Source organism: Falco biarmicus, chromosome 1, assembly GCF_023638135.1.
Source record: "Falco biarmicus isolate bFalBia1 chromosome 1, bFalBia1.pri, whole genome shotgun sequence".
NCBI lineage: Eukaryota > Metazoa > Chordata > Aves > Falconiformes > Falconidae > Falco > Falco biarmicus.
Window position 1 is genome coordinate 107813661 of NC_079288.1, and position 27205 is coordinate 107840865.

At 37.2% G+C, this 27205-nt stretch overlaps 1 protein-coding gene across 12 annotated transcripts in view; it reads left to right on the forward strand.

The window, feature by feature from the left end:
- The window catches only part of BLTP1 (bridge-like lipid transfer protein family member 1), a 125014-nt gene that overhangs the window by 24004 nt on the left and 73805 nt on the right, over positions 1-27205 (forward strand). For 11 of the 12 annotated variants that reach the window (XM_056358447.1, XM_056358456.1, XM_056358513.1 and 8 more), the window contains exons 9-24: positions 3130-3209; positions 4279-4429; positions 6293-6449; positions 7212-7290; positions 8093-8184; positions 9043-9160; positions 10211-10366; positions 11331-11428; positions 12475-12653; positions 12812-12918; positions 14985-15193; positions 18364-18591; positions 19167-19304; positions 21676-21852; positions 24248-24376; positions 25281-25400. In XM_056358447.1, coding sequence (XP_056214422.1) covers positions 3130-3209; positions 4279-4429; positions 6293-6449; positions 7212-7290; positions 8093-8184; positions 9043-9160; positions 10211-10366; positions 11331-11428; positions 12475-12653; positions 12812-12918; positions 14985-15193; positions 18364-18591; positions 19167-19304; positions 21676-21852; positions 24248-24376; positions 25281-25400 — 2218 coding nt within the window. The remainder of the gene's footprint in view (positions 1-3129; positions 3210-4278; positions 4430-6292; positions 6450-7211; positions 7291-8092; positions 8185-9042; positions 9161-10210; positions 10367-11330; positions 11429-12474; positions 12654-12811; positions 12919-14984; positions 15194-18363; positions 18592-19166; positions 19305-21675; positions 21853-24247; positions 24377-25280; positions 25401-27205) is intronic. The other variant, XM_056358504.1, reaches the window with a different exon arrangement.

A 27205-nucleotide genomic window follows, 5' to 3' on the forward strand; every position in this document is an offset into this window, starting at 1 on the left:
ACTATTCTTGCTGAGGTTAGGGAGCCTCCCATTTTCTGTGGAGGTACCTTCTTGTGCACTTTAAGCTGGGAATACAGCTAAAAGAAGCACTACCGTGTCTTTTTTGCATGGCTATGCAGTGAAAACTGACCATGGAATTCATCCCTATTAAGAAAAATATAGATGTTGGTCTTAAAGCTAAATAGGTTCTGCTACTGGATTCACCACCTGTTGGTTATCACCTAACCTGTGATGAGCCTAGGACTGGTGTAAGGAAAGATACCACTTTTCTTGGCTGCTGTTTTGTTTGCTATGGCCTGTGACGCTTTGATAATACAAAACTATAAGCTACTTCAGTCATCTACTGTCTATTTTCAGATTCTTCTTAAAAGTGGAATCAAAAAACTAGTGACAAGACATGATGATACGGAAGAGAACTTTCCTCTTTGTGGAAAAAACTCACACTGAGCAGGCAAAAAGATTTTACAAGTGTAGTGAGTTCAGAGAGTTCAGAACAAGAGCACAAACCAGAAATGTATAATGGAATGTGTAGGCATGGTAAAGACGTACATGAAAAGAATTTGAGGAAAAGGACCGAGGAACACATTTAGCTACTGCATGGGGTTTTGTTGGTTCCTTTTTCACCCCTTGCACTTCCATTTAGTGTAAGACTTCGTACCTTTACTCCAGAAAGTGGAGTATGGGAAAGGTGATGAGTATGACGTGTCAGCGGGTGTTTGACAGGAGGATTTGGCCATTCTGTCAGCTCCTAAAGCTTTCCTGTAGATACTTCTCTTTCCTACAGCTACATGAGAGTTTCTGTTAGGTTGTGAAGTTAAGCCAAATTGTCCATTGTGAAGACAACTCAGCACAAAGACTCTGTAATGCCATTTAAGATAGTGGTTTAGATTAAAACAAAATTATTAATTATTCTGAATTGGTATAAGTAAATGCTGCTAGGAGGACAGAAATAAACAATTGTTAAATCTGCCCTATGCTTTCATACTTTACAGTAATTTTTATTAAAACAGTCACGTACCTTCTCCAGTGTATTTCTGTAGATAGCTTAGGTAAAGCTGTATAGTGTTTCCAGACCTGTGCCCTTCATGTGAAAGGGATATAGTGTTCTGTATTTCACAGCACAAAACATACAGCAGCTTGAGCAGCAGGGAGCAAGTACAGTTTGCCATCATAGACGGCTGCCTCGTGCTGCGGCTGGCTGACCTTCACGGGGAGATGCTGAGCTGCTGGAATGAGATGCAGCCCCTGCCCAGTGGTGTGCCCTGCTGGGGGTGGCGTCATGCAATGGCGAGCCATTGTGGCCGCTAGAGAAGTTACTGCCAGGCTCCTGGATTTTGCAGCTGGTGGTGGCGTGAGCTCCCCCTCTCCTGTGTTACAAAGCAGGGTGGCTTCCCCTGAGCCCCATGGCGGTATGCTCAGTGCAAGGGGCAGGTTACCAATCGCACGTGTGCCACGGTGTGCTTGGCAGTCTTGCTGACCTGCCTGTGCCTGTTCACAAGTGCGGATGGAATACACTGAACTCTTCCCATGAGCTAGTATTTGCATATCTCTAAATGCTTTCCTTCCCACTTCTGTTCCTGAGCCAGTAAATGATTGGGTTGGATTTTTTTTTTTTTCACATCTTGCTCTATTTGCATCTTGTTGGGGAGGCCAGTTCAATTTCGGACAGAAAAAAAGAAATGGAAAACTGGTAGTGAGTAGAAAGTATTTAATCTTTCACTGCTGTCATTACTCTCAAGGTAAAATTGATTTCAAGGTTCCTGCTCTGTTGCTTTTCAAGAACTTCTGGCACTATATGGGCTCTGCATATGCTCTTTTCTATATTTTCCAAGTTTTTCTGCATTTGGAATGAGCTGCGGTAAAATGGGCAATGTGCTTCTAACAAGCCATGCTGTTAGACCGTGTATTTCTGTTATTGGAATTTTCTTTTTTAGTTAAGAACTAGCAACTTATAAAAGTGTTTGAAAAGTGGCAAACATCTTTTGCAGTAAAAATGGAACTTTCATATTATAGTAGTATTACTACTAGAAAATTTAATAGTATGTAAATTAACATGTGTTAATGCTGTAAGAAAGGGATTGTAATAAACCAGTATAATAGTGTTAGGAGAAGTGTTTCGTGTATTAGTTTTATCACTTATATCCTTTTATACTGAGGGAAATGTTATTGAGGAAGAACAGCTTTTTTTTTTTCCCCTTTTAAACTAATGGTCTAATTACTGAAGATGTCCCTTTGGATCAGAGTGCTATTTTAGTAAGAAAACAATTAGCAGGTGAAAAAACGATGTAGGACAAGGAGAAAGGAACTCTTGATGGAAAGAAACATTAAAAGTAAAACTTTGGTAGTTGGTTGGGGTGTATAATATCTGAGAAATGTCTTTGTGGAGAGGAACCTGGTATGTTTGTGCTTGCGTTAACTAAACTTTGAAGTTACTCTATGTAGTAGTAATAATAATAATGTAAAGATTAAGTGGGTTTTTTGCAAATCAGGGTAGACATAGCCTAGCAATATGACAGCTACCTTTTTGATAGGAGACTTGAGACAAGATAAACTTAAATATTCGCTGTTTATTTTCAGAAGGTATTCAGCCTGAGGTAGCAGATCAGGAGTCACAGTGTGATAGAGAGACATGGAGAGTAACTGAAGTTACAACCTGCACTTCAAATTTGGCTTAAACAGCTGCGTTTGGGCAGACTGTGGTGTGGCCCAGGCACTTCTGTCTGTTGCGTCCACCTTTTTGGTAGTGTGACACAAGACCGATGCCTGGTAGATAAGGTAGCCTGTGGCTCATCCAGGCAGCCTGCCGTCAGGCTGCTAGCAAGACCAGTATAGACTCATGAAGCCAGTATCTTGGGATTGCATCGAACTTGGGTCTTGCCTACAAAATTTTCTGGTGAGGTACCGCCACATACACTGTACCTCTGCTGTTGGCTTGCTTGACACAGATAGGAGTTTTATTGATGATTCCGTGGTTAAATAGGTACTACTTAGAAGCTACAAGTAAGCCTGACCTACGTAATCTCTTCTGTTATTCTTAACATGTTACACTTAAAGTTACTTGAATTCATAAAGATTAATTTTGGTGTGTTGTTTTTTCAATTTTATCTTTGCACTCTTTTTCCATTACAGACCACCAAGACTGATGGGCGAAGGATTTGTTGTAATGCAGTCCAACGATGTCGATATCTATTACTACATGGATGAACCAGGTATCTTTGTTAAATACAAAGATAAAATTGTAAAGGAATTGAAGGCTATTTGTTTATTTGATTGTCTGGACTTGCAATTCCTTCTTTTTTTTTTTTTTTTTCTTTAATGTTTAGAGAGTTAGTGTGAAACTTTGGAGCCAATAAAATCATTCGTGAGTACACTTATGAATGCTTATAAGTTCCTGAGTTTTCTCTGCAAATGACAGAAATTTCTACTGAAACAAATGAGAGAAAGTTTACGTATTTTATATTTAGAAGGAAGTGAAATTTGGAGCTGCATTCTTTTTAATGGTTGTTGTAAATTTCTAGGCTCTTTCATGTAAGAGGCCTGGGGTATTCCATAGTTGAAATAACTGTACAGGTAGAACCAATGTTTTTATCAGCGAGTAGTTTATATAGATGTAGGTACTCTGTCAGCAGTGCCTTCCACAAGTCTTGTCTGCAACTTGGAAGCAATTAATCTTGATATTTATTCTTGAAACAAGTTGTGTTTTAAGGTGTAAACTGAAAAAGATGCAGGTTTTCAAAAGTACTTCAGCAGTGGGGACAATACCTATAGGGGATTTTGGGAAGTTGATTTGATCCATTGATTTCTGAATATTGGGGTGTCTGTCTTTTTCACTTTAAATCCAGTGAATTATATTACCATGTTATTTTGCTGGAGGTTTTTTTTTTGTTTGCAAAAGCTTTTGCTCTGACTCCATGTAAAAGTATTGCCTGAATCTTGAACAAAGGTAACATGTTCAATAACAATGCATACTGATGTAGGATAGGCGTAGGAAAGCCTGTATTGGTAAAGAGCATGCTGAACAGATAAAACTGCTGTGTATGTCAGCATTTCACTGACATCAGTGAGGAGTGCTTCGGAAAACACCAGAGATTTTTGGTCATATTCTCGCCCTTCCACTGGGAGTCTGCATTGGATTGTGGCTTGATATTTACGCACTGTAGTGGTTTCAAATAAAATTGACATCAGGACACTTTAATTGTCTTGTGCTTAACAAACATTTTTCGTGCGAATTTGAAGCAGCTTCCTCAAATAATCTGTTTATTATATTATGTAATATAGGTCTCGTACCAGAGGAGACGGAGGAAAGTAATGATGGAGAAGCAAATAATGAAGACAGCAAATTACAGGATCTGCCACCGTGTTGGGGTTTGGACATTGTTTGTGGAAAAGGAACAGACTTCAACTATGGACCTTGGGCTGACAGGCAGAGGTATTACCACGATTTACATCTTTACTTTTTATCTTTAATATCTGTTATTATTGAGAAAACATTCTAAAGTTTCTAGTGTGCGATTGCTCAGACTTGTAATTTGTATGGGGTAGGCTAGGCAGTCTAAAAGAGAAGTCCTGCCACAATGGTTTAAGATAAGTAAATTCATTGTTGCTTCTCTTGTTGGCCTTCCAAAGTTAGGATCACTCAGTGATTATTTATTATTAAATTAATAAATTATGTTCCTGTTTTCTGTGAACAGAGTAGTTTTACTGTTTACCAAGTGTTACATATCTAAGGGTTTAACCTTTTAATTGGTTACCTTTAGACTTGCCAAGCTCCTGTTAGCTCATGGTTAAGAATACACTTCACATTGATGTGAAAATTTTATGGGAGTACAGATCTGGCTAGGAAAATAATGGGGGGGGAATCATTTATCCCTGCTTAGGAGAATCAACTGCTTGATACAGTCTCCAAAGTATTTACTATCTAGATATTTTAGTGACAAAATATTAGGCCAGAACTCTACTACTGTTCTTTGCTTAGCCCTCAGTGTTTTGCACATGAGTATTTCTGGTGGAGACAGTAGGTTGTTTGGAGAGTGAAGAACTATTAAGTAAAAGTGACATACTCAGTGCTTTCCCTCTTTTTCCCCTATTAATTACAGATTGATACTTCTCTTGGCCTCCATTAATTCTCCTGTGAAACTGTTACGATTAACTGTCTCTTAGGAGTGTGAGGATGGCAGACCAAAGCGTAGTCATTAGATATGGCAGTGTCTTAGAGAACTGAAGAGAAAATGTCAGTTTCCAGAACAGTGCTTTTCTAGGAACTTGAAGTTGGTGAATCATTAATGATATTTTTAATACTACCAAGAAAGCTCGCTCTATGATAGTATGCTTTTTGTAATTTTAACTGTCTAGGTAGAAGGCAGTTTAGTGCCTATGCAGAGTGCGTAGAGTTCACAGATACATACCTGAGAATGCTTTCACATTGTGCCATGGATAGAAAATAGAATTTTGGAAAGCACCTGAGCATTTTGGAAGCACTGATCTGTAGGTGTTCTGTGTACTCTCAATTCATGTAAGGGGTTCTACAAATACCGATCTTTAATGTATTATGCAATAAAATCTTGGGTTTCCCCAGGATTTTGACAGTGTGTGGTGGTTGTTGGTTTTTTTGTTTTTGTTTTTCCCCCAAACTTTAAGCTGCCTTAAGGGTCAGCTGCTGGGTGCAGGAAACTGCTGCCCTCCTTAAAGACATACTTCCACCCCCTTGAGACCTATATGAGTTATGCTGTCAGTGCTTCATTGCTGTAGCTTTCCTTTGATGTAGTTGCCTGTTCAGCTACAAGTCTGCAGAAATGTAGGCTTCACTCCCATTCTGAGGTCCTAAAATTTTGTATTTTGTTTATTTCTGGGCATTACATCAATTATTTATGCACAAACCAAAGCGTAAACAGATTACTTCCTACTATGTTTTTGTAGCAGATTTGTAAACCAAAGATTAGGAATAAGAAGAAAAACATAGCTTGTTTGCCATCTGAATTAAAATATTTTTGTTCTAAATCATTTATGGTCTGTCCATTTATGGCTTTTATTCAAAAGTCACTTCTTGTCATTGAAACTTCTGGAGATTTCAATAATGAGTTGGAAGGCTCCCATGATGCAGTCTTTAAAGAAACATTCCTTCTTATCACATTCAGTGGTTGTCTAAAAACTCAGCTAACTGGGAAATAATTAAGTGAACCAAATAGATGCATAAATATGTGTAAATATTTATCTCTATTTCTTCTGTGAATAAAAACTGTTGGGTTTTTGTTGTTGTTTTGTTTGTTTAGTATTTTTTCTTCTTCTCCACTAGGGATTGCTTGTGGAAGTTTTTCTTCCCACCAGACTACCAAGTTATGAAAGTCTCAGAAATTGCTCAGCCTGGAAAACCAAGACAGATTCTCGCTTTTGAACTGCGGATGAACATTATTGCAGATGCCACCATTGATTTGCTTTTTACCAAAAATAGGGTAAATAATGAAAAATTACATAGAAAATAGTCTACTGTGATAACACAGTACTTTTAGATTGTGCGTATTTTCACTTGTCTCAGGTGTGTATTACAGAACTGTGGTTTTAAAAGCTAGGCAATTTTGGTTTTAGTCTTCCATAATTATGAGGAAACTCTTCAAAGAGAAATATTGTCTGAGGTGTAATATAGGTCTTGTACCAGAGGAGATGGAGGATGCCAGCTCCTACACTCTTGGGAATTCATGGTCTGGACATTTCCTGTGCAGTCTTCCATTACGATGAAGCTCACCATGATGAAAAGATAATATCTTCTGATATTGGATGAATATCTGATATTACTGGAGAGATTATACTGGGGGGAGCAAAAGACCTGTAGGGGTTTGGAGTTTTCTTTCTACTGTTGCTACTCTTATAAATGGGATATAGTGTGACCTCATTGTACACCTGTTTTTTCTTTTTTTTGTGTGTGTGTGTGAGTGAAAGGGTTGGAAAGCGCAGTGTTAGAAATACATATGCATCTGACTTCTCAGGCATTGGATTAGAATATCTTATGCTGTTTCTATTGGTGGACCTAAGTCAGAATTTGTTAAGCCTAAAAATGGTGGGTTTTGGTATCAGTGAACTCAGACAGTTCATTAGTAATTTTTATGAAGGCAAGACAGGCTTTAGTCACCAGGTGCCTTAATCCAGGTATGGGTAATGATAGCCAGAAGCATAAAATACACTGGTTAATGTGACTTTTTTCCTTTCTTGCAATACAGGAAACTAATGCTGTACATGTAAATGTTGGTGCAGGATCGTATTTGGAAATAAATATTCCCATGACAGTAGGTGAAAATGGTGAGTTAAGACTAAGCTTAATTTGTTTTCCTGATGTTTTTCCTGAGCAGTTATCTTAAGTCCTATCTGTGTGTGAATGTCTTGTAATGTTTTTCCCTGTGTGACTGAGATGTATTTTCTTATGTAAAGGAACAAAAAGTATTTCCTTGTACATTTCATTGCAAGGTATTAAAGCATGTACATATTTAAGTTAAGTTACTTCCATGTTTTACTTGGGTTAGGAAACACAGATACCTTAACTACTAGACAGTGTATCATTTAGTTATGTGTCTACTGAAGCAGATTACTGATACATTGTCAACCCAGAGCAGGAAGACTTCTTCAGTAGGATTAGTGTAGTAGTTGAATCATGCTGAGAAATGCATTATGAAAACTAATTTAATAGTAGTTCACTTAAACAAAACAAACCGCAAAATCCAAGGTGGAGATAAACATAAAGTTACGGGTATGCTCCTTGCATTTACTTGTCTTGTTGGTTGGTTTGAAGCCCTTTGCTAAATTGTTTGTTCTCTTGATTCTGTATGGCATATTTGAGCTCTATTCTGCAAGTTAAACTCAGACCTCCAGAACCTAAGCGTTTCCAGGCCGAGCAAGATGACTTTTGTCATCCCCCCTACATGAAGGCAGAAGATGTTAAGCTCTTCATTGACAAACAGTAGAGGACAGAATTATTCTAGTATTAATTTCCATCGTGATATTTCTTGATTGTTGGTGGACTGCTGAAATCACTAGTGAAAATTATACAAATATCTGTGTAACTCTTATGTCTGAATGGTTATGTTTTATGTCTTTTGTTTGCTAGGCTATTCACCTACAATTAAAGGGCAGCTTCTACATGTTGATGCCACCAGCAGTATGCAGTACCGGACTCTTTTAGAAGCTGAAATGCTAGCTGTAAGTTTGTATTAATAAGCATAAAGCTTTGGTCTCCAGAGAATTTTTACTAAAGAACATATTTATTTATCTGTTGAGCAGTTCTTCAGGTTCTTAAACAATACAGAAATATGCCTTTTGAATGCATTTTGCAAGGTCTTGATATGTAAGGAGCTTATATATACACACTTAACTATGCACATGTAACTTTCAGAGACTTAAATAATTTATATACCAAGTTATATGTGTTTTGAAAGCAGTGGAGAGATTGCATTACCACTTACAAATCTTGCCTTGCTTACTATGTAGCTGTGTGTTCATATAAGCTTTACCTTACACTCGCTAGCTGTGCTACAGAATATGTGTGCGTAAGTACTTGAAAGTACTTGAGAAAGATTTAATACTGCATTATTCCTTTGTTTGCCTAGTATTTTACTTCTGCAGTATTGTAAATCTGTAGGTTATCTTTCTCTGGATTTTAAATGACGTTATTAGAGTGATGTTTTTAATGTTTAAATTTGAGCATTGTATCAATGCTTGAAAAATATTGTATTCTCAGGGATTTTATTTTTAGTGTATTGTGAAAAGTGATGCTTTTAATGAAAGCATTGGCTTATAAATTGCTTGGTATGTCTGCTGCAATAGATGTATGAGAAGTTCAGAGTATACCTTTCCAGATAAATGAATACACTAACACTTGACCTTCAAGCAGAGAATGAGAGATTAAATTATTAAGGAACTGGAGAGGCCTTCTGTTCATCCCAGTGGGAAAACAGTTTTAATTATTCATCAGAGTACATATGTGAAAACTGCTGAGCTACAGGGTCAGGCACTGTCATCTTTTCAAGTAATACTGATGCTTTAATATCTTGTTCACAGTTTCATATTAATGCCAGCTATCCGCGGATATGGAACATGCCACAGACATGGCAATGTGAACTTGAGGTTTATAAAGCAACCTATCATTTTATCTTTGCTCAGAAAAGCTTCTTTGCAGGTAACTTCTTTACTAATAAGTTATATATCAAATTAACTATTGGGTTTTTTTAGACTCTCTTTTCAAATTTTGTACAATAGATTGCTTCTGAGGACAAAGTTCCTGATGTTTTCTGTTGCCCACAGGTGTTTAAGTCCATGGTATTCTTACATTTGTGTAGAGATACTGAATAATATAATTTTCTGACATCTAAACTAAATTTGATCTGCAGTTACGTTAAGTGATCTTAAATTTCAGATGAATTTGTTTCTGTCAGAGCTATTAATTTGTTTAATATTTGTCACCTAGGATGTTGATTTCTCTGATATCTCTCTCCTTGGCTGACTGATTTTCAACTGTTGTGTCCCTGTGGCTGAGGGATGATGAGACAAAGGAATTTGCTCCTTAGGATTTTGTCTGTGAGGAAGAATACTTATGCACAAGGCAGTACAACGTGACACAGCATCACCAAACTGTTGCTGAACATTCCAGCTGCAATAATGGAAGGAATATAGCCCCATCAATGTGACATGGCCTTGGCTAATTAGCCCTGCTGAGAGGAAGGATTAATTAGTGCAGGCATAGTGCCATGCTAATAGTTATCCTCCTGGTGAAGCTGGAGCCATTATCTGTATAGCACTGCAGTACACAGCGTAGCCTACCAGTCTGCTCAGAGCAAACCTGAACTTCTACAACATTGTTTTGCTGCATTAGAAAATATTACTAATGTACACATTCAGAGTATCAGAGCAGAGAACTAAAGGAAAGCAGTCGGTTGTTCAGTGCTTTTAGGTCAATGTGTAACTTCGCTACTGCACAAAACAAAACTAGTAAACTTAATTAAACCTATGGCTTTCCAACTTAAAAAAGAGGGGAGAAATGGGAGATGGATTCACAGCAAGTATTTGTGGAATATCTGCCTGAGAAATACATACTCTGTGTTGTTCTCATTTTCTTCTTTCTGTATAGGAGGAAATGGTTGAGATTTACAATTTATGAAAAGCCAAAAACTTAAGAAGTCTCTCACTTGATTGCTACTAACTTGCCTTTTATTACTTTATGTGGGTTTAGATTTGATCCAAGACTGGTCCAGTGATAGCGCACCTGATATTTTTTCATTTGTTCCATATATGTGGAACTTCAAAGTCATGTTTCATCAATTTGAAATGATTTGGGCAGCAAATCAGCATAACTGGATTGACTGTTCCACCAAACAACAAGAGAACGGTGAGATTACTTTTTTGTTTATTTGGGAGTACATACTACAAAAAAAATGTATAAAATGTATATATATACAGAGTGAGAGTACAAGAATTACAAAATTTGTACTAGAAAAATGTGTTCAGTGATAACTACCCGTTTTGCTACTGTTGATGTGTATAAACCTTCCTAAAACTGTTGTTAAGTTCTAAGTTGCTTTGTACAAATGCATACCTTTTTGGGGGAGAGTGCAGTTCTAGATCATGTTTTAGCGCTCATTTTTCAAAACCCTTTGAATCTTTGATTTAGTACAACAGTTTGCAGAGAGCAGCTCTGAGGTTTTGACATATATTCAGTAAGCTAAGTGAAAACATTTGCTCGGGAATAAATATTTCTAAGTAATGTTAGAAAAATACCATTTGACCTCTGTATAACTAGAAATGTCTGTTTCCTGGTTGTTTCGGAATAGCAGATAATGGTGCTAATTCTAAACATAACTAAGAGGCACATTTCAGAATGCCAAAACTTTGTTTAACATGCAGCGGTCTACACTGCACTAGTCTTACAATTTCAACATATGAAGAGGATGGTGGATTAAAAATCATGAAATTGTGTTCTAGTTAAAAAATAAGGCTCACTGCTTCATCAGAAGCCTGAGGAACTTTTGATATGTGTTTTCTTGTCCAGACACTGATGTGTGAAGCAATAAATTGCAAGATATTAGTTACAGTTGTTTTTATTATCTGCTTGCAATTTCATTTTGCCAAGTACAGTGTCTTTCTAAAAAGGACAAGCTGTACGGAATAAATACTTTCAGAGTAATTTATTACGATGTACTCTAAATACACAATACTTCAAATGGCAATTCCTGTCATGAATTCTTGAATGTCTTTTCATTATTTTTACCTGTGTTTGATAATTTGCCTAAGAACAACATAGGCAGTAATATTGACAGATTTTTTAAATATATATTTTGCCTCTTCTCTCCCAGTTTATCTAGCAGCTTGTGGAGAAACATTGAATATTGTTTTCTCTCTGCCGTTCACTGACTTTGTTCCAACCGTATGCAATACTAGATTCTCTTTAAGGGTAAGTTCTTCCCTCCTTGCCCCTTTTGTCTTCTAAATGTGAGATAGTTTTCCTACCTTTTTCAGTTAGGAAATTTTGAATAAACTCTTTCCTGAAAGAAAAATAACTCTCACTTCCTGTTCATAGAAATTTTTCCTTAAGCAACCCAGAGGTGAATGGTTTCTGTTGCTTATATGAAGCATCCAATCATAGGCTGTTCTAACTTACATATACATATATATATACACACACACATTTAAAAATACATTTTAGAAATATATATGCACATATGCTTCATACATACATATAGACACACATTTAGTATGTGTATTTACTATATATGCTTATGCTCTGTGTGTCTGTGTATGTATTTTATCGCTTGGAAGTCTGTTCCCATTTATTTAGAAAATGTGGAATTCTAATGTGTGTTCAAAGGTAAAGATCAGATACTGGAGTGAGTACCCCCAACCATTTTGGAAAGCCATCTTCCAGATTTTTTTTAGGAGTTTCTGTAGAATAAATAAAGATGATAAAGTGTTTTTAGCAGACACAGTTAATTCTTTGAAAGAGTGTACTACTTATCTTCCCTAAAATAGAAACAATTTACTGCTGCTAAAAATAAAAAAACTAGTTGATGGTGATGTTGGTAATTTTCTGCAATTTGATAGCAAAGAAAGCAATGTTTTATCTAATTATTTTTTTTAAAAGTATGTTTTAGTTGAGATGTAAGATAGCCTTGGGCCTGTCACTTAACTTTTGGTTGTATATGGCTTGAACAACGGAAGAGCAGTAGTCACTAAAAACCATGCCCCTGTGTTTTACAGATTGCTATGGTGTGTTATTATGTGCAAGTTACTGAACTTGTAACTGTTCAGAACTACAGAGCTCTTGGCATTGCACTAGGAAACAGGGAGTGCTGTGGCCAGCAATCACGTGAAAACTGAGATTTCTTGCCTCACTTTGCTTGTAAAGGGAAGGTGATGGCGCATATGAACATGCAAATAACATGAGCATTATGCATAATGTGAATGTAAATTAACTTTTCTGTTACTAATGTTTGATTTTAGGGAGAAGATGTTGATCTTCATTTGTATCTACCAGATTGTCATCCTAGTAAATACTCCCTTTTTATGCTGGTGAAAGATTGTCAGCCTAATAAAATAAGTCCCGAATCTTGTATTTCTGCTGAATGTCAAAGTGGTCAAAAAACAGGCAAACCCAAATGGAGGAACATTACTCAAGAAGAGTGAGTTTTATTGTGATATATGTATATATATATGTCTTGATACTGGCTTTTCATATTTACTTACTTTGTTTGTGATGAAAGCAACCTCATATGTTTGAGGAAGATATTTAATGAAACTGTTCTACTTTAATTTAAAGTGTGATGTTTCTTTTTGAAAGGGCTGGATGGGTTGAATGCTGGACAGTCCCGAGTGTTGTGTTTACAATTGACTACTCTTGGCACCCGATTTATCCTCAGAAGGCAGATGAGCAGTTAAAACAATCCTGTAAGTGTCACTTGTTCTTGTTAGCATGTTTCATTTCAGGAACTGCTGTGACTTTGTTGGATCAAACTGCTTAAATTTGCAGAAATGAGTTTTGGACTGAACTACTACTACATGTCACATGGGAGAATGCTAGTCTTTAGAATGCACCAGGTTTGATTTAAAAACTGACAATGTTTCGTGATGCAAATTTCAGAGTGTGTCCCAGTTCCCCATGTAAAAAGAGGATACTGTCTGTGATCCACTTCTCCTTGTCCTTAACAAAGTGGATCTCTTAAATGGGTTGTTGCATAATACAAAATATCACTTTGTATATTAAATGTGAAGTAATTTTTGATGGTATCATACTATTTACCATTTCAAGCTTTTCTCCTTTGGATGTTGTCTTATGATTGATATGTTCAAGTACACTATATCTGAGATATAATAACTCTGTCTTACCCTTATGGATATGAAACTTGAGATTTCATTGTAGTTGGCACTGTTGAAGTGAGCTGTGGCCATCAGATACATGTGTTAGACTGTTCAGTCTAACACTGAGTTCTAAAGATAAAATATTTTAAATGTCTAAACAGTATTTCTAAGTAAGAAATATTCTGTAAGTATGTGCTTGCAAAAAAAAGTTATAAAATACTTAAACACAGAGACAGAAGTAAGTTTTTTTAAATGCAGAGGGAGGTGTTTGGGAAGTTATGAGGTTGCATAGAAGTCTTTCAGGTTGAGATGCTGGAAGAACTGATGAAGGAGAGGTATTAGAAGAATAATGAGGGCTAATTCGAATGGGCCTCGATCAGCAGGTGTTGGAAGACATGCTGAATAGCATTTTTAGGTTTTGAGTTCCAACAATTCAAATCTCAAAGAACTGAAATTTTAGAGGATGAAGCAGAAAAAATAAGATTCATCTTGCAGATGTTCATTAAGTGCTCTTGTGAGACTGTCAGCTTGTGTCAAATGTGCATACTTCAAAGCTGAAAACATTTACTTGTAATTGTAGCAATTTAACCTGCATTTGAAAGTTTCTACATACCCAGGTAGTTTCATCTGCAGCTTCCTTCAGTGAGTAATCCAGAACAGTCCAGCTCACTTCTGTGCTGCTGGTAGAATGTGTTTGTTACAGCATCAACATTTGCATTTTGTTTTGGGTCAATCAATGGAACTCTTCTAAGTCTGTAAGAAACAAATATGTTGCATTACAAGAGATGCAGCTTACAAAAAAGTGGTCATCTCACTGCAGCATTTAGCGTATTTATAAAATAAAACATAATGCAAGCACTGAGCGAGCATTGTAGACAATAACGGTAAGTTAAAGCCTTGAAGGTTTTCCAGCTACAGGTGTGTATTCACTGTAGTTCTGTATGCACTGGTTCTTCCAGTTAAACTGGCACCTGAAATCTTTCTCCATCCGGAGCATCAATTTTGTGTGGTTTTCTCATAGAGTTCTTCATTTCCCAGCAAGCGCTTTACATCTCCGAAGCACTTGCAGTTACTCACTTCCTTCTTGTTGCCTTTCTTCACTTAAAAAAGACAAAGTGCTTTCTTCTCCCTATCTCCAAATAAAAAGAAGGGATAAAAAATAAGACTTGAATTTCCAAACTGTTTTGTGACTAGAGTAATTGAGTTGTTTGAGAAGAAATTTTGGCCTAAAGAGCTACTGGTTCAGAATAGGTTTTTAATACGACTTTTGCATCTTTCCTGTTTATTCACTTTTGTTTTTTCTGCAATAACTGTGTGTTTTGGGAAATCTGCTACACTGAAATGAAAGCATCTCTTTGTTTAACTTGAAAAGCAAGATAAGGAAATTGAATTTTTTTTCAGAACGCGAAGAATTATTTTTCCTCTTGCATATTTAACATTGACTAAAATATTCTATATTTTCCCATCTTCCGTAGTTACTAGATATGAGAAACCAGTTCTGTCTGTAACATAGACATGTCAGCGTAATTGTACAATCCAAATGAGAAAGCTGCAAAAAGTTGTATATCGAATACACATTCATATTTGCAGAATTTTGTCCATCAGGAGCCTAACTTGTAATCAAAACCTCTTCTCTTCTTTGTTTTGCTCCAAAGTGTCAGAAATGGAAGAAACCATGTTGTCAGTGCTAAGGCCATCGCAGAAGACGGCTGACAGTGTGATTTCATCTCCCACAGCTTCAGCCCGCCTTCCCCTTGATCCCTCCGAGCTGCCCCCGGATAAGCTTCATGTGGAACTGGAGCTCTCCCCGGATTCCCAGATAACCCTGTATGGACCCCTGCTGAAAGCCTTTCTCTCCATAAAGGTGGGCATAGGAACACAAGCTGTAAAAATCATGGGTGTCCGTGGGTAGAAAAGGGAAATAATTTGTTTGAAATGGAAAATCAGAATTCTGCAGATTACGTGGATTTAGGTGAAAACTTTCTGTAAGTACTAGTTTGGAATTATTTCATTTGGTGGTAGCTGGGATGAATTCAGTTGGCATAGGCTTATGAAAAGACTTCCTATGTGTGTGTGTATATATATATGTAGATGCATATTGGCATAATTTTCTTTCAAGGAACAGTGTATGTTTTGCACTCCATGTGCAGAAAATTTCTTCTTTGACTTTTGCAGTAGTGAAAAAAAAAAAGGGGGGGGGACACCAAAAAACCAAAAAAAAATCCATTATTATGACTAGAGCTGATATTAACAAACATTTTTATACAGAGATATGTCATAATCCATGCTTTTAGTGCATTTTAAGTTCTGCAGAGTGTCTTAATGGTTTGTTTGTTTTTATTAGGTAATGTGAAATTTCTGGAGTTAGGATCATGGAGGGGAAGGGGGAAGGACATGAGAATAAGTTGAATTTAAAAAGCTACTTCAATCAATATTAAGAGGAATTTTTCATCTTTTTCTTGATGTTGCTCTGTTAAATGTTTGTTGGTGTTGCTTATGTTGTGTTCTCTTCCGTTACTGATCTTCAGGGGGCTGAAAACAATTTAATTTCTTTCTACCTCCCTCATGCTGCCTTGTTGTGACAAAAGCGGAGACAATTGAACATGTTGCCTCTATTTGACTAACAGTGAAATACTTTGGGTTTGATTGGATTTTTGTGGTTGGGGTATTTATTTGGTGGGAGTTTTTGTTTTGTTTTTTGTTTGTTTGGGGGTTTTGTTTTTTGTTTACGTGCGCAGATGTAAGCTAAGGTTATGCTTCTGGAGGCTTTCATTTTGGGTCAGAGGATGAGGAATTCTCTGAGAGAGATGATGATTATCAGGACTCATGCTGTAACAGTAATGTATTTTTATAAGGTATTGCACCTAGGCAATGAATAGCAGAAAATATTAAGTTTTTGTAGATGATAGGACTTGCAAATAAGCTCGTTATTTTTTCATGTTGCCACTAAAATGAATAGGATTAAAATTAGACCAGTGTCACATCTTGAAGACTTTATTTCTTCTGATACAGAGGAAATGCAGCCATGTTTCAATTGTTTATTGAGCTCCTCTTTCGGAGCCCATAAATTCATAAGATGGTTCTTTCCAAGCCAAGCAGCACTTCCGCAGTGCTCTTTGCCCTGGAGGTATATGTAAACAGTGCTGTGTTAGATTCCTTGAGCCTGTGATGATTTAATGCTTTTAGGTGCAGATTTCTCAGATTAAATCTAGCTTTTATCTTCCAAATCTCAAGAGAAAAGTTAGATAACTATCTTATTTTTGAAAATGTGCATTTATTGTTCTTTTTTTAGTATTTTTTTAACTGTGTTTACATCTTTTTTTGTCCAGCTCTGCTGGCAGTGTATCTTAATAGATATCTAGGGGGTGGGTTTTTATGCTTGTTTTCCTGATTTGAGGTTGAATTGTTTTCAGTTTTCATTGATCTCTTTTAATACATGCAGGAGAGATTCCTAGACAGGCATTGTCCATGCCCTCGTGAAAGCTTCATTTGTAAAGCCTTCTATGCTTGGGAGGTAGTTTTTTTGCTGTAGTGCATTGTGTTTCTTAGCGAAGGGCTTACAGGCTGGGAATGAATGGTTTATATAGGTCTTTGCATTCCCAGCAGAAGGTACCAGGAGTAAGTTACTGGGATTCTTGGCACCCTCTGCTGGGTCTGCCTTATAAAAAGTATTTCAAGGTCTGCATTGTAGCACTGACCTTTATCTTTTGCCTTTGCTAAAAAGCAAAGCACATTAACTTTGCTTAACTTCTGAGGGTGTTTTGGTTCGGCCACAGAGCAGTGCTTAATTCATACACGCTAACACCAGAAATACTTCAGAGACTCAGTACAAGATGGTAAAATTACATGTCTGCAGGTGTCATTATTTCAAGGCCGATAACAAGCCTGCCTTTTCTGCAGACCTTTGTGGATGCAGGTATGTTGCAGTTGCCTGCGTGGTTTTTGTTGCACACTCCTCTTTGCTTGCTTGTGCTGCAGACCTGTGCTCAGGAAGGAACAAAGAAGTTTTGGAAAGCAAATGAGGCACAGAAAAGGGAAAGAGGGAGCAAGAACCTAGTGAGATTCAAATCTGTTTCACTTGAATCTTGTGTCTAGTACTCATTTGTCTGCATCCCACAAATTGCCAGTGGAGTTCGTAACAGTTGGAATATTTCTGTTGACATGAAGGGCCAAGGGAGTGACATACTTTCTAAAAATGAATGAAGGAGCAACGTTTGTGCCTGTGTTGTAACCTCTTCGGTCAGAAAGGATTTCGTTCCACAGAAGGCTTGGTCCCCAACACTTCCCACATGCTGAATTAACAAGAAAATATCACCTGCACCTTTCAGAATATTCTTCTTGAGAATCTAGCCTTTTTTTAAAAAAATGTATTTTAAGGTGGGGAAGAGGTGACATATCATCAGAAATCTGATTCTGATGCATGTAATAAATAAACCACAGGAAATTAATCCCCCCCCCTTCCTCACAAAATTAGTAACGTATTTTCTGTTTCCTAGTAGGATCTGGCAAAATTACATTGGTCTTATACAGTTGGGGCAGGGTGGCTTAGAAACAGGGTGGGTTTTAGACCCGAGGGAGGAAATGTTTATGAACTAATATCTTAGAGGCATGTTTAAGACTGAAATCTGCTGATGACAAGTTTTGGTAGTTTGGATGAGAGTGACTTCCTGCAGAATCTGTTTTGTGTTCTTACTCTTAAAGTTCTCTCTTTTTAAAAGCACAAAATCTATCTAAAAATATCAGTAGTAGTGCTTCAGAATAGTTATTTTTATTGCATGCATCTAGGATACCTGTACTTTGAGAACTACAGAGTGCCCCCTCTTTTCCTGCAAAGCACATGGCCTAAGTTTTCTCACCTAAGGTATCCATTTTTCATAAAATAAAAGCATATGAGTTTCTTCAGCTATAGCTTGTAGCTATACTGCTTATTTTAGGGAGGACTAACTGCAGAAGAAGATTGGGATTGTGTTTTGTTATGTTATCTGTATATTCTTAAATTGTTTTCCATATGTTCATGACAATTCTTTTACCTAGGAGAATTATTTCGGAGAAGATGACATGTACACTGATTTTGAAGAAGTTATTTCAAGCCCTGTTTTGTCACTGTCAACATCTTCAAGCTCTGGGTGGACAGCTGTTGGGGTGGAAAATGACAAAAAGGAAAATGAAAGTTCAGTCAAGCCGGTTCACCCTCTTACCTTACGCCCGTGGGATATCACTGTGCTTGTTAATTTGTACAAAGTGCATGGGCGATTACCCGTGGTAAGTACATTAGAATCTTAAAATACTTTCCTTCATAATTTTTTTTTCCTAGTTTCATAATCTGGAGTTAAATTTAACTCCCTGGAACATTAAGTTAGGGTGGTACTGAACCAAAATGTATGTATACTCTCTACTAAAACTGTGGCTATCTAAGACAAGTTGAGATATGATTTATTTTGCTTATCTGGGAGGCAGAACTGGATAACTTTTTGTACGATTTCTACTCAAAGAACTTGATTTGTGTGATAACATTTTTGATTGAACATTACGACCTCTCTGCTGATTAGCAAAACTGTCTTCTAGTGGTGCATTCTGCTCTGTATAGCTGCGTTCTGAGGGATTTCCAGAAATTCAAGTAAGATTCCAAATAAAAAATTGGGTTCACCCAAATGGGTTTGAATTGCTGTTTGTGTAACAGCTGAAAGGTTTTTGAAGCTGCACAGGCTTCTTGTTGAGCATCTACGTGGAGGTAAATTAGCGTACTTCCTACTCACAGGTTTGCTTCTAATCTTACAATATCAACCATGCTGTGTATTTTTAGTTTCTGAAACAGATGTGTTGAATTTTTATTTTAGCATTGCAGTCCAGATGGTCCCGAGTGCCCTACAGCTTTCCTGGAAAGGTTGTGTTTTGAGATGAAGAAAGGATTTAGGGAAACAATGCTTCAGCTTGTTCTGTCTCCAGTGAATTTGTTTCTGAATGACAACTATCAGGTAGTAAACTATTTTTTATGTGTTTGGTTTTAAAAGATACTGTAAATACTGACACATGTAAATTTTGTGCAGTGGCTGGATATTTCACTTTTTTAAGCATATAGTTTTGAAACAATATATGTGTTAGTAAATAGAACGACTGCAGCTTTCACACATGCTCTATGGCTTTTATTAGACTACATCACAGAGTTGGATCTGTATCTTACAGTCCGAATACTATTTAGGACATACAGTCTTCCTGTGGTGGGGGAGTCATTAGCCGTGTTTCAGAAAGTACTTAATGAGATTAAATTAAGTGTTTTTTGTGGCTTGTCAGCTGGCTGTATACTACTTTGATTTTAGTAAACTTGTAAAAATTGCCGATGTGGATGAATTTAGCTCGGTGAGGATTTTAAAACTGGCATTTGTTAACACAACAAGTTGACTTGATTCAGTGAGGTTAGTGAATAGTTGGAGTCTGTATTTTGTTTATGCACATGTTAGTTGCATTAAAAGCACTATGGTATAGGAGTGTGCCTTACAGATTATATTGTTTTCAATCCCTGTGTCCTGAAATACATTGCTGCCAATAGCCTGCATGAAATATTACTGAAATTATTTTTCATCTTATGCACATTCAAGTGTTTGAAAACTGGAATACTGTGTACAAATGAAGATGTCACCCTATTTTTTATTTTTTAACTCTCATGTCAGTAAGCTAATGAAAGGAGTTGGTTGATGCTTGTTTAGTCTTTCCAAATTTGGATCCAGTGTGCCACAAGCTAAAAAGTACCTTAAGTGTAAACACTGACTGTGGCCTGACAAATAGATAAAGGAATTGGAAGAAATAATGAACTTCCTTGATGGCAAAAAGTTAAATGACATCTTGAGAGGTTCTAGGTTACTCCTCATATTTTTGAGATGTTATTCTGTTGAGCTCTGATTAGTGAAGAAGAAATCCCTGATGAGAATGTAGAATCTGAATGTCTTGGGTTTTGGTTGCAACACTGCAATTGTCTTTCATAGCAATCTGAAGAAAGTGATGGTGTGAAGTTGCAGGAATTGCAGATACATAATGTACGTGGGATTAATAGAGCTGTCTTTTGAGAGAGCTGCAGAAATAGGATGTACTCACAGCATGGTGGAAGACAAAATTCCATTTTCCTCATAGCCTTTGTCAGGAGCTAAGTATCTGGATTGTTTTTCAATTGAATGAAGCTGTCAGAAGGTGCAGTTGAAGCTGATGAGAATTACACTTTGAACATACAACTTATATGTAATGAAAAATTGCATCCTATGAATTTCAAGTTATGTTATCTAAATCTGCTAGGAGGTTTTTGTGTGTTACTTTTTGTGGTAGGTTGGTTGGTTTGTTTGTTTTGTTTATCCTATGAGGAATCCAAGTATTTAAATAGCTGTTTAAGACCCTTTATTCATATTATGTATCTCAAAACTGCTGTTTAGTACTTCCTAGCTCAACCTTAAAGTGAGAAGTTCATGGTGCTAATGTATACAGAACAGGAATTGTCCCTGAGCCTAGCTGGGCAAGTACTGTATGTCCTGTTCGTATCATTTTGAAATAGCCTCTGAATCGAGACATAGGTCACCGTTGATATCAAAAGAGTAGCTGTGTGTTCTTCATTAAGCAACTCCAAAGGGTTTGCTGGCAGTGGAAAACAAACCAGGCAAAATAACGAGTTGAATGGAAGAGAAGATTTGCTGTTGATTTACTGGCTAATCCACTGCTTGCCTCCATGCGGTCACAAGCTGCTAGTGTGTGCTTGTGCTGGTTTTGCTTTCTCCATTTTTCTCTGGCTGGTGGAGTAACATTCCTTAGGAAAATTCAGATGTAATACTTTTCAATCTGCAAACAAGTAGCTTTGCTTTAGGTAGCCAAAAAATACTTTAGTGAAAAGTGCAACTTCAAAGACAGCCTCTGTTTGTTGTTTGGGTTCTTTTTTTTTTAAAATTTTTAATAATGTGGCAGCTTTCTGGTAGCAGCAAACCTTCATAAGTTGTGTTTTTTAACCTCTCGACCACTTCCATTGTTAAACATGCTCTTCTATTCTTTGTATTTTATTGCAGTAATATTTAACAGATGGTGTCTGGATGCTGCTGTGTGGCATTCACCAAGGGAAGGCTGTTGACAATGGTTGCTAGAAATGAAAACAAACGAGTTAGATAAACTTGCCTCTCCTCCTATTAGATTTGCATGTAGGTTGTCACATGGGTTATGCTGAGAGGTCTTGGAACTGTCTAGCTGTACAGAAGTCAATAGCATTTAAGAGGTGCAGATGAATGCATAACGAAGCATCTCTGGCTACACAGTTTTTGCACTTCCTATTGATGTATTCTTTGCAAATATTAGCTTTAACTTACTTGTCCTTAACAGCGACCTGCGGTGGATGAAGTTCTTCGAGAGGGTCACATCAGCCTGTCGGGTCTGCAGCTGCGTGCTCACGCAATGTTTTCAGCAGAAGGTCTGCCTCTGGGAAGTGATACTTTAGAGTATGCGTGGTTGATAGATGTACAGGCTGGAAGTCTTACAGCCAAAGTTACAGCACCACAGGTACCATCTGCAAACTATTTGCTTTGAAGTATTACCTTTCTTCTTTCTTGTAAAACCAGCGTAGCATGGATTTTTGGAAAGTATGTGATCTCAGCTGAATTTGGATGCATCTGTGCCTGAAGTAAACTTAATTTTTAGTTTGAGAATCTAACCATTTCTATAAATGGGTAGGAGATGTCAAATGAGCTGAATCTGATACTAATTTTAAATCTTAGGTGTAACAGGGTGTCTGTCTAGTGTTATTTGAGCATTTTGAAAGGGTGATGGTAGCAGAGCACTACAGATCAGTAGTGAGTACTGTTGTCACTACATGTAAACACATGTATGTTACATCTGTGTATGTTAATGTACTCTGATACCGACTGGATGGGCATCCACGGTATCTACATGAACTTAAAGTGGTTTAATCACAGAGTAAATGGTACTTCTGTAAAAAGAGCAGGTGTTTGGGGATGCTTCAGCTATGAACTAGGTAATGTGTTGAAGAGGAGAAAGGAAAATCTGTTCAGAAGGTTCAAGTATGCGATGACTTAGCTGTCTCTGAGGTTACTTTTGGTTTGTGATTCTGACTTCTGGAGGTGCAGGTTCATTACCCCTGCTGGTTAACTTTCTGGGAAGACAAAAGAAGTATTCAGTAGTGATTGCAGTCTGAAAGGCAATTTGATATCCCTCCGAGGTTAAGTACTTGGAGATATGTGGGCATGGTATGCTGCCAGCAGTAAGGATATCAAGTTGAGGATCTGGCAAGAATTTAGCTTGCGAATAAAGTTCTGGCTTTCCATAGAAAGCCATGGACAAAGCCATGTTTTAAAGCAGGAGGCAGATGAGAGAATTTGGTGGACTGTAGTATGGGCAGGCCTCAGCAGGGGAGTAGCCAGTAGCTCAGTGATCCTGCTCACTGCATAAATTGTGATGCTTGGTCCGACTGGAACATAGTTTGCTTTCACAGTACTGGATTTTCTTAGGTCAGTCTTAGCACTAACTCCTTGTAGTTTTGCCATTTATGTTACTTTTATTCTCCTAGATATAATAACAGCTCCAAGTATACAATAGGCAGATCACTTATTTCTGATGTGGGCTGCCAGACCTTTAAAAAAGGTTGCTTTGTGAGTGTATTCGGAGATGTGAAAAAAGTACATAAATTCGATGTAGTAGTTACGGTTTAGTTTATTTATTTAAAAAAAAACCAGTTCTACATCCTCTTACTCCTCTAAAAATTGGCATTATTTTCTAGGATTAAATGTGTGTTTCATTAGGAGACTTCTGCAATAAATAAAATCAAAATAAGGCATACAAGCAACTACATTAAATCTAAAGAATAGGTTCCAGATACATTTCATGTTACATATGCAGACTTTTGTGGTGCTATTTCCCAGAATGCTGCCACTGATTTAAATAAGCTGTAGTATTTGCTCTACTGCTCTATGCTTCAAAATTAAACCTACTAATTGATTCAAAGTACTCTAAGGTTAGAGAACATTCTAAATGCTTGATGCAACTTAAGGATTTTCTTCCCCTACGAAGCCATTCCCAATTGTATGCTTCATACAGGATTTCTATTTTCTTTTATTTTTTGTTGTCAGCACTGTTATGGAGCAGAACTTGAATTTGCTGTTTCAGGTTCATTGACTGTTTTTTTTTTTTTTTTTCCCTCCAGTAGTGTGATGTATTGCAAGAATTTGTGAAGGGACAACGCTAAAGGGAGGAGGAGAGATTTTGTGTGGAACAGTCATAACTGTATTAAATTCCATTTAAATTACTGCTGATTTTAAGTGCCCTTTCCTTTGGCTAACCAAAGAAAACCCATTTCCCTCTCGTAATAGAGACAGGCAGTCATGAATCATTTCCTTTATGAATGAGCTAATTATATAAAAGACTTAAACCAACAGCAGGCTAATTGCCAGGTCTAGTGAGATTCATCAGTGTTCTGTTTAGCCAACTTTCTCCTATGCTTTCTAAATGTAACTTTGTTACTTATCTATAAGGAGGTCTGACGTTTAAATTCTGAATGGTGATAGAATATTTTGAGGTATTTTTTGAGGTAAAATAAGGGGATCTCTGTCTTTAAAATTAAGTTCTCAGCTGACTGTAATATTAAAAGCTGTTTCCTTATATTAAGAAATAATTTAGGAAATCGTTTAATGTCACAGTGTTTTCCATGAATTACTGCAGAGACTTGCATGTTGTGATGCATACAAAAATAAAAATCAAACTTAAGCAACAGGAAATAGACTCTGTGTAAGCAAGGTAATGCAGCCAGGATGTTACTTTTGTTTTTTTTTTTTATTCTTGCTCACCTCCCAGCCTTTCGTGATGTTCTTTTATTTCTCTGTCGAATGCTGAAAGTTAATTTTGTGTACTTACTGTTAGACACCGTGTTGTTACTTGCTCACAGCTTGCATGTCTTCTGGAATGGGGGCAGAGCTTTGTATTCCATGTGGTGTGCCGGGAGTTTGAACTGGAAAGGCCAAAATCTGTAATAATATGCCAGCATGGAATTGATCGTCGGTTTTGTGACTCTAAGGTAACCTTTCATCCACCTGAATTGCTTGCTGTATTTGCCCAAGTTCTTTGAACAGTGTAGAAATCCAGCCTTAAAGTTATCAAGACATGGAGTATATGGTTATATAGTCAGATTGGATGTTCGCTTTGATACATTATAGCTAATTATGTTTTAGAAATAAAAGCGATTCTCTCTGGATTTTCCTGTGGATATGCAGAGTGGTTTTGTGCTCTGTGAATTATTTTGGGAAACAGTATCCACAGAAGTCAGGTCTAGTTTCTTACCTCCATGGTGGCAATTAAGAGCCAAAGGGCATACTCCAGTGTCCTTTCAGAGACAAAAGTCGTGCTTCCCCTTGTGCTCCTGGCACATGGCCATGGTACTTTTTCATCCCGTATCCTCTGTTAATGAAGCAGCGCTTTGGTGCGAGCAGACAGCTTATAGCTTCTGTGCCCTTTATTTAAAAAAATGGGACTTTTACTAAACTATCATGTCATTGTGGATTCTGCTTTTGGTGCTTATCTCCTGGAATCCCCGTGCATGATCACTTCAAGACCAAGAGAGGGTTGCCCTATGTTAAGTATGGATCCTGGATTTCATCTCTCCACATCCTTCTTGTTTTGTTCCAGTTTTTGTGATGTTCTCTATTAGGAGATTTGATTTGCCTTTTGCTGGTGGAAGCCAGGAGAGCCAGCTGGGTCCTGTGATGTGGCTGGACAGAAGAATTAAACATGCACTAATGAAAATGAACCTCAGCACAGAAACACCCCATCTCATACTTATGTTGGTAGTGTAGAATAAGTGACCTTTTTATTGCTCTAGTTTAGGGCTCAGTTAAACAGAACATAAATAAAAGGATAAGCACAAATTGAAGTAAAACTCCTAATGTAGGTTTAAAACTTTTTTTCTTTTTTTCTTTCTTCAGATGAACTGTGTTCCGGGGCCATGCCCAACATCTGATGACTTAAAGTACACTATGACACGCTTAGCTATGGATGGAGCAGACCTGTATGTGGTAGAACATGGCTGTGCCACGAATATAAAGGTAAAAATATTTCTTTTAACAGCGATTAAAATACTTATTTGTCAATAGAGTTCTTTGTATTTTTTGATAGAATAGCTACCTGAATTTATTATTTGCTTACATGCAATGGACTAAGCAGAATTTCTGAAACTTCAAGTGATAAATGGTTGGCTTGGACTGGGCCGGGAGTAGGTTACTTTAGCTTCTGCCTGGTAATTCCATTAATGATCTTGGAAGATGGTAAGGAGGAGTGGATGCCTGCCAAAATAAGAGTGAAAGCTGCAGGACTGGTGTAAAAAATTTAAGAAAAGTCTGGGCAATATAAATCTTGGTGCCTATATGTGACAGCTAATAAGAACTTGTGCTGTGAGTTAGTAACTCAGCCACTTGAAATGATTGTTATGGATTGCATACAAGTCAGTGCTGGATAACTCATGATTGTTTTATGTGGTACAGCTGTTTGAATTAATATATATCTTTGGTGGAGATGAGAAGAGTGTTAGTGTCACTGACTGAATCTGAAATACTGTATGGTGTATCCAGTGTTCAGAAAAGGATGGGCAGAGAAGAGCTGATATTCTCCTCATTATCCTGTCATACAGGAGAAAACTGGAATAATTTACTCAATGTAGCAAAATGTAATTTAAGAGACTCTCGAGTTATGGCAACAACAGAAAAGGAGAAAAGTGCTGTGCTGGTATAAGTAACTAGTAGTTATGCTGTCCAATAATAAATTTGGTTTTAAAAGGTAGACTTAACATATAAGGCTTTGGGGGCAGCTTCACATTATGAGCAAGGATCTAATGGAAGGAAGGTGGTAATTATTTTAGACACTTTTAATGGCATGGTATCTTTGTCATTTGAATGGCTTGCTACCTTGTGGCAATAAAAAAAAAAATAAATATGCTTGAGTCTCCAATTCCTTTTGAGTCCAATATTAAAAAGCACCATCACAAATATTAACTGTGTTTGCAGGCATAAATATGAATGGCAGTATTTTCAAAGGCAGCTTAATAACCTGAACCACTCTAGTAAATTATATCCTGAATGTGTTTCATTTGAATTTAAAAAAACAAAACAACCCAAAAAAAAAAGGTTTCCAGTGCTCCTTTATAGTCCTTGACAGAGATGAGAAGTAATAATTTAATATTAACGCTGTGGGTAGCTCTTCCATGGCTGAGTTCTTTTTCAGCTTGCCGCCTCCTCGCTATGAAAAGTTTCAAGACTCGATCTGAAGTTTCAGGTACTTCATGGGGACTTTTTGGAGAGGACCCAAGCTGTGCAGGAAACATGGTCCGATGTTTTCAGATTATTTGACATCTGAAGACTAAGCATCTGTGGCAGGGCTATGTCATCTTTTATTAGTGTACGCCAGTGTCAGGGAGGATCCCTACGGTATGGGCAGGTGGGTTAGTTGTACAGTGACCGGTTTCCACAGCTAAGATGGGGGGTAAAGCAAGAACTTCTAGTTCGCCTTTGGAGAGGGTTGGCTCCTGCAGGTACCGTGCTTTTCATAGGAGAGGGGCAGCCTCCTGTTTGGCTTGCCAAAAGTACTTCACATTGGAGTTACACCAAGGCAAGAAATAGTGTGATCATATAAATGTTGCTATAATGTAATTAATGTGGATGTCAGTTAAGGTTTAGGATCTGGAATTTCTTGAGTTTTGCAGTGTTTAACATGGTTGTCTTACTGAGGTATTTATTAATACAGTTTTGTATTCCAAGTGTATAATCAATGTTTTAGTCTAAGGACATAGAATTACATGTATCCTATCAAATCATATATCCGATTTTGAAAGTTTCAGATTTTTTTGAGTTTAGGTAAA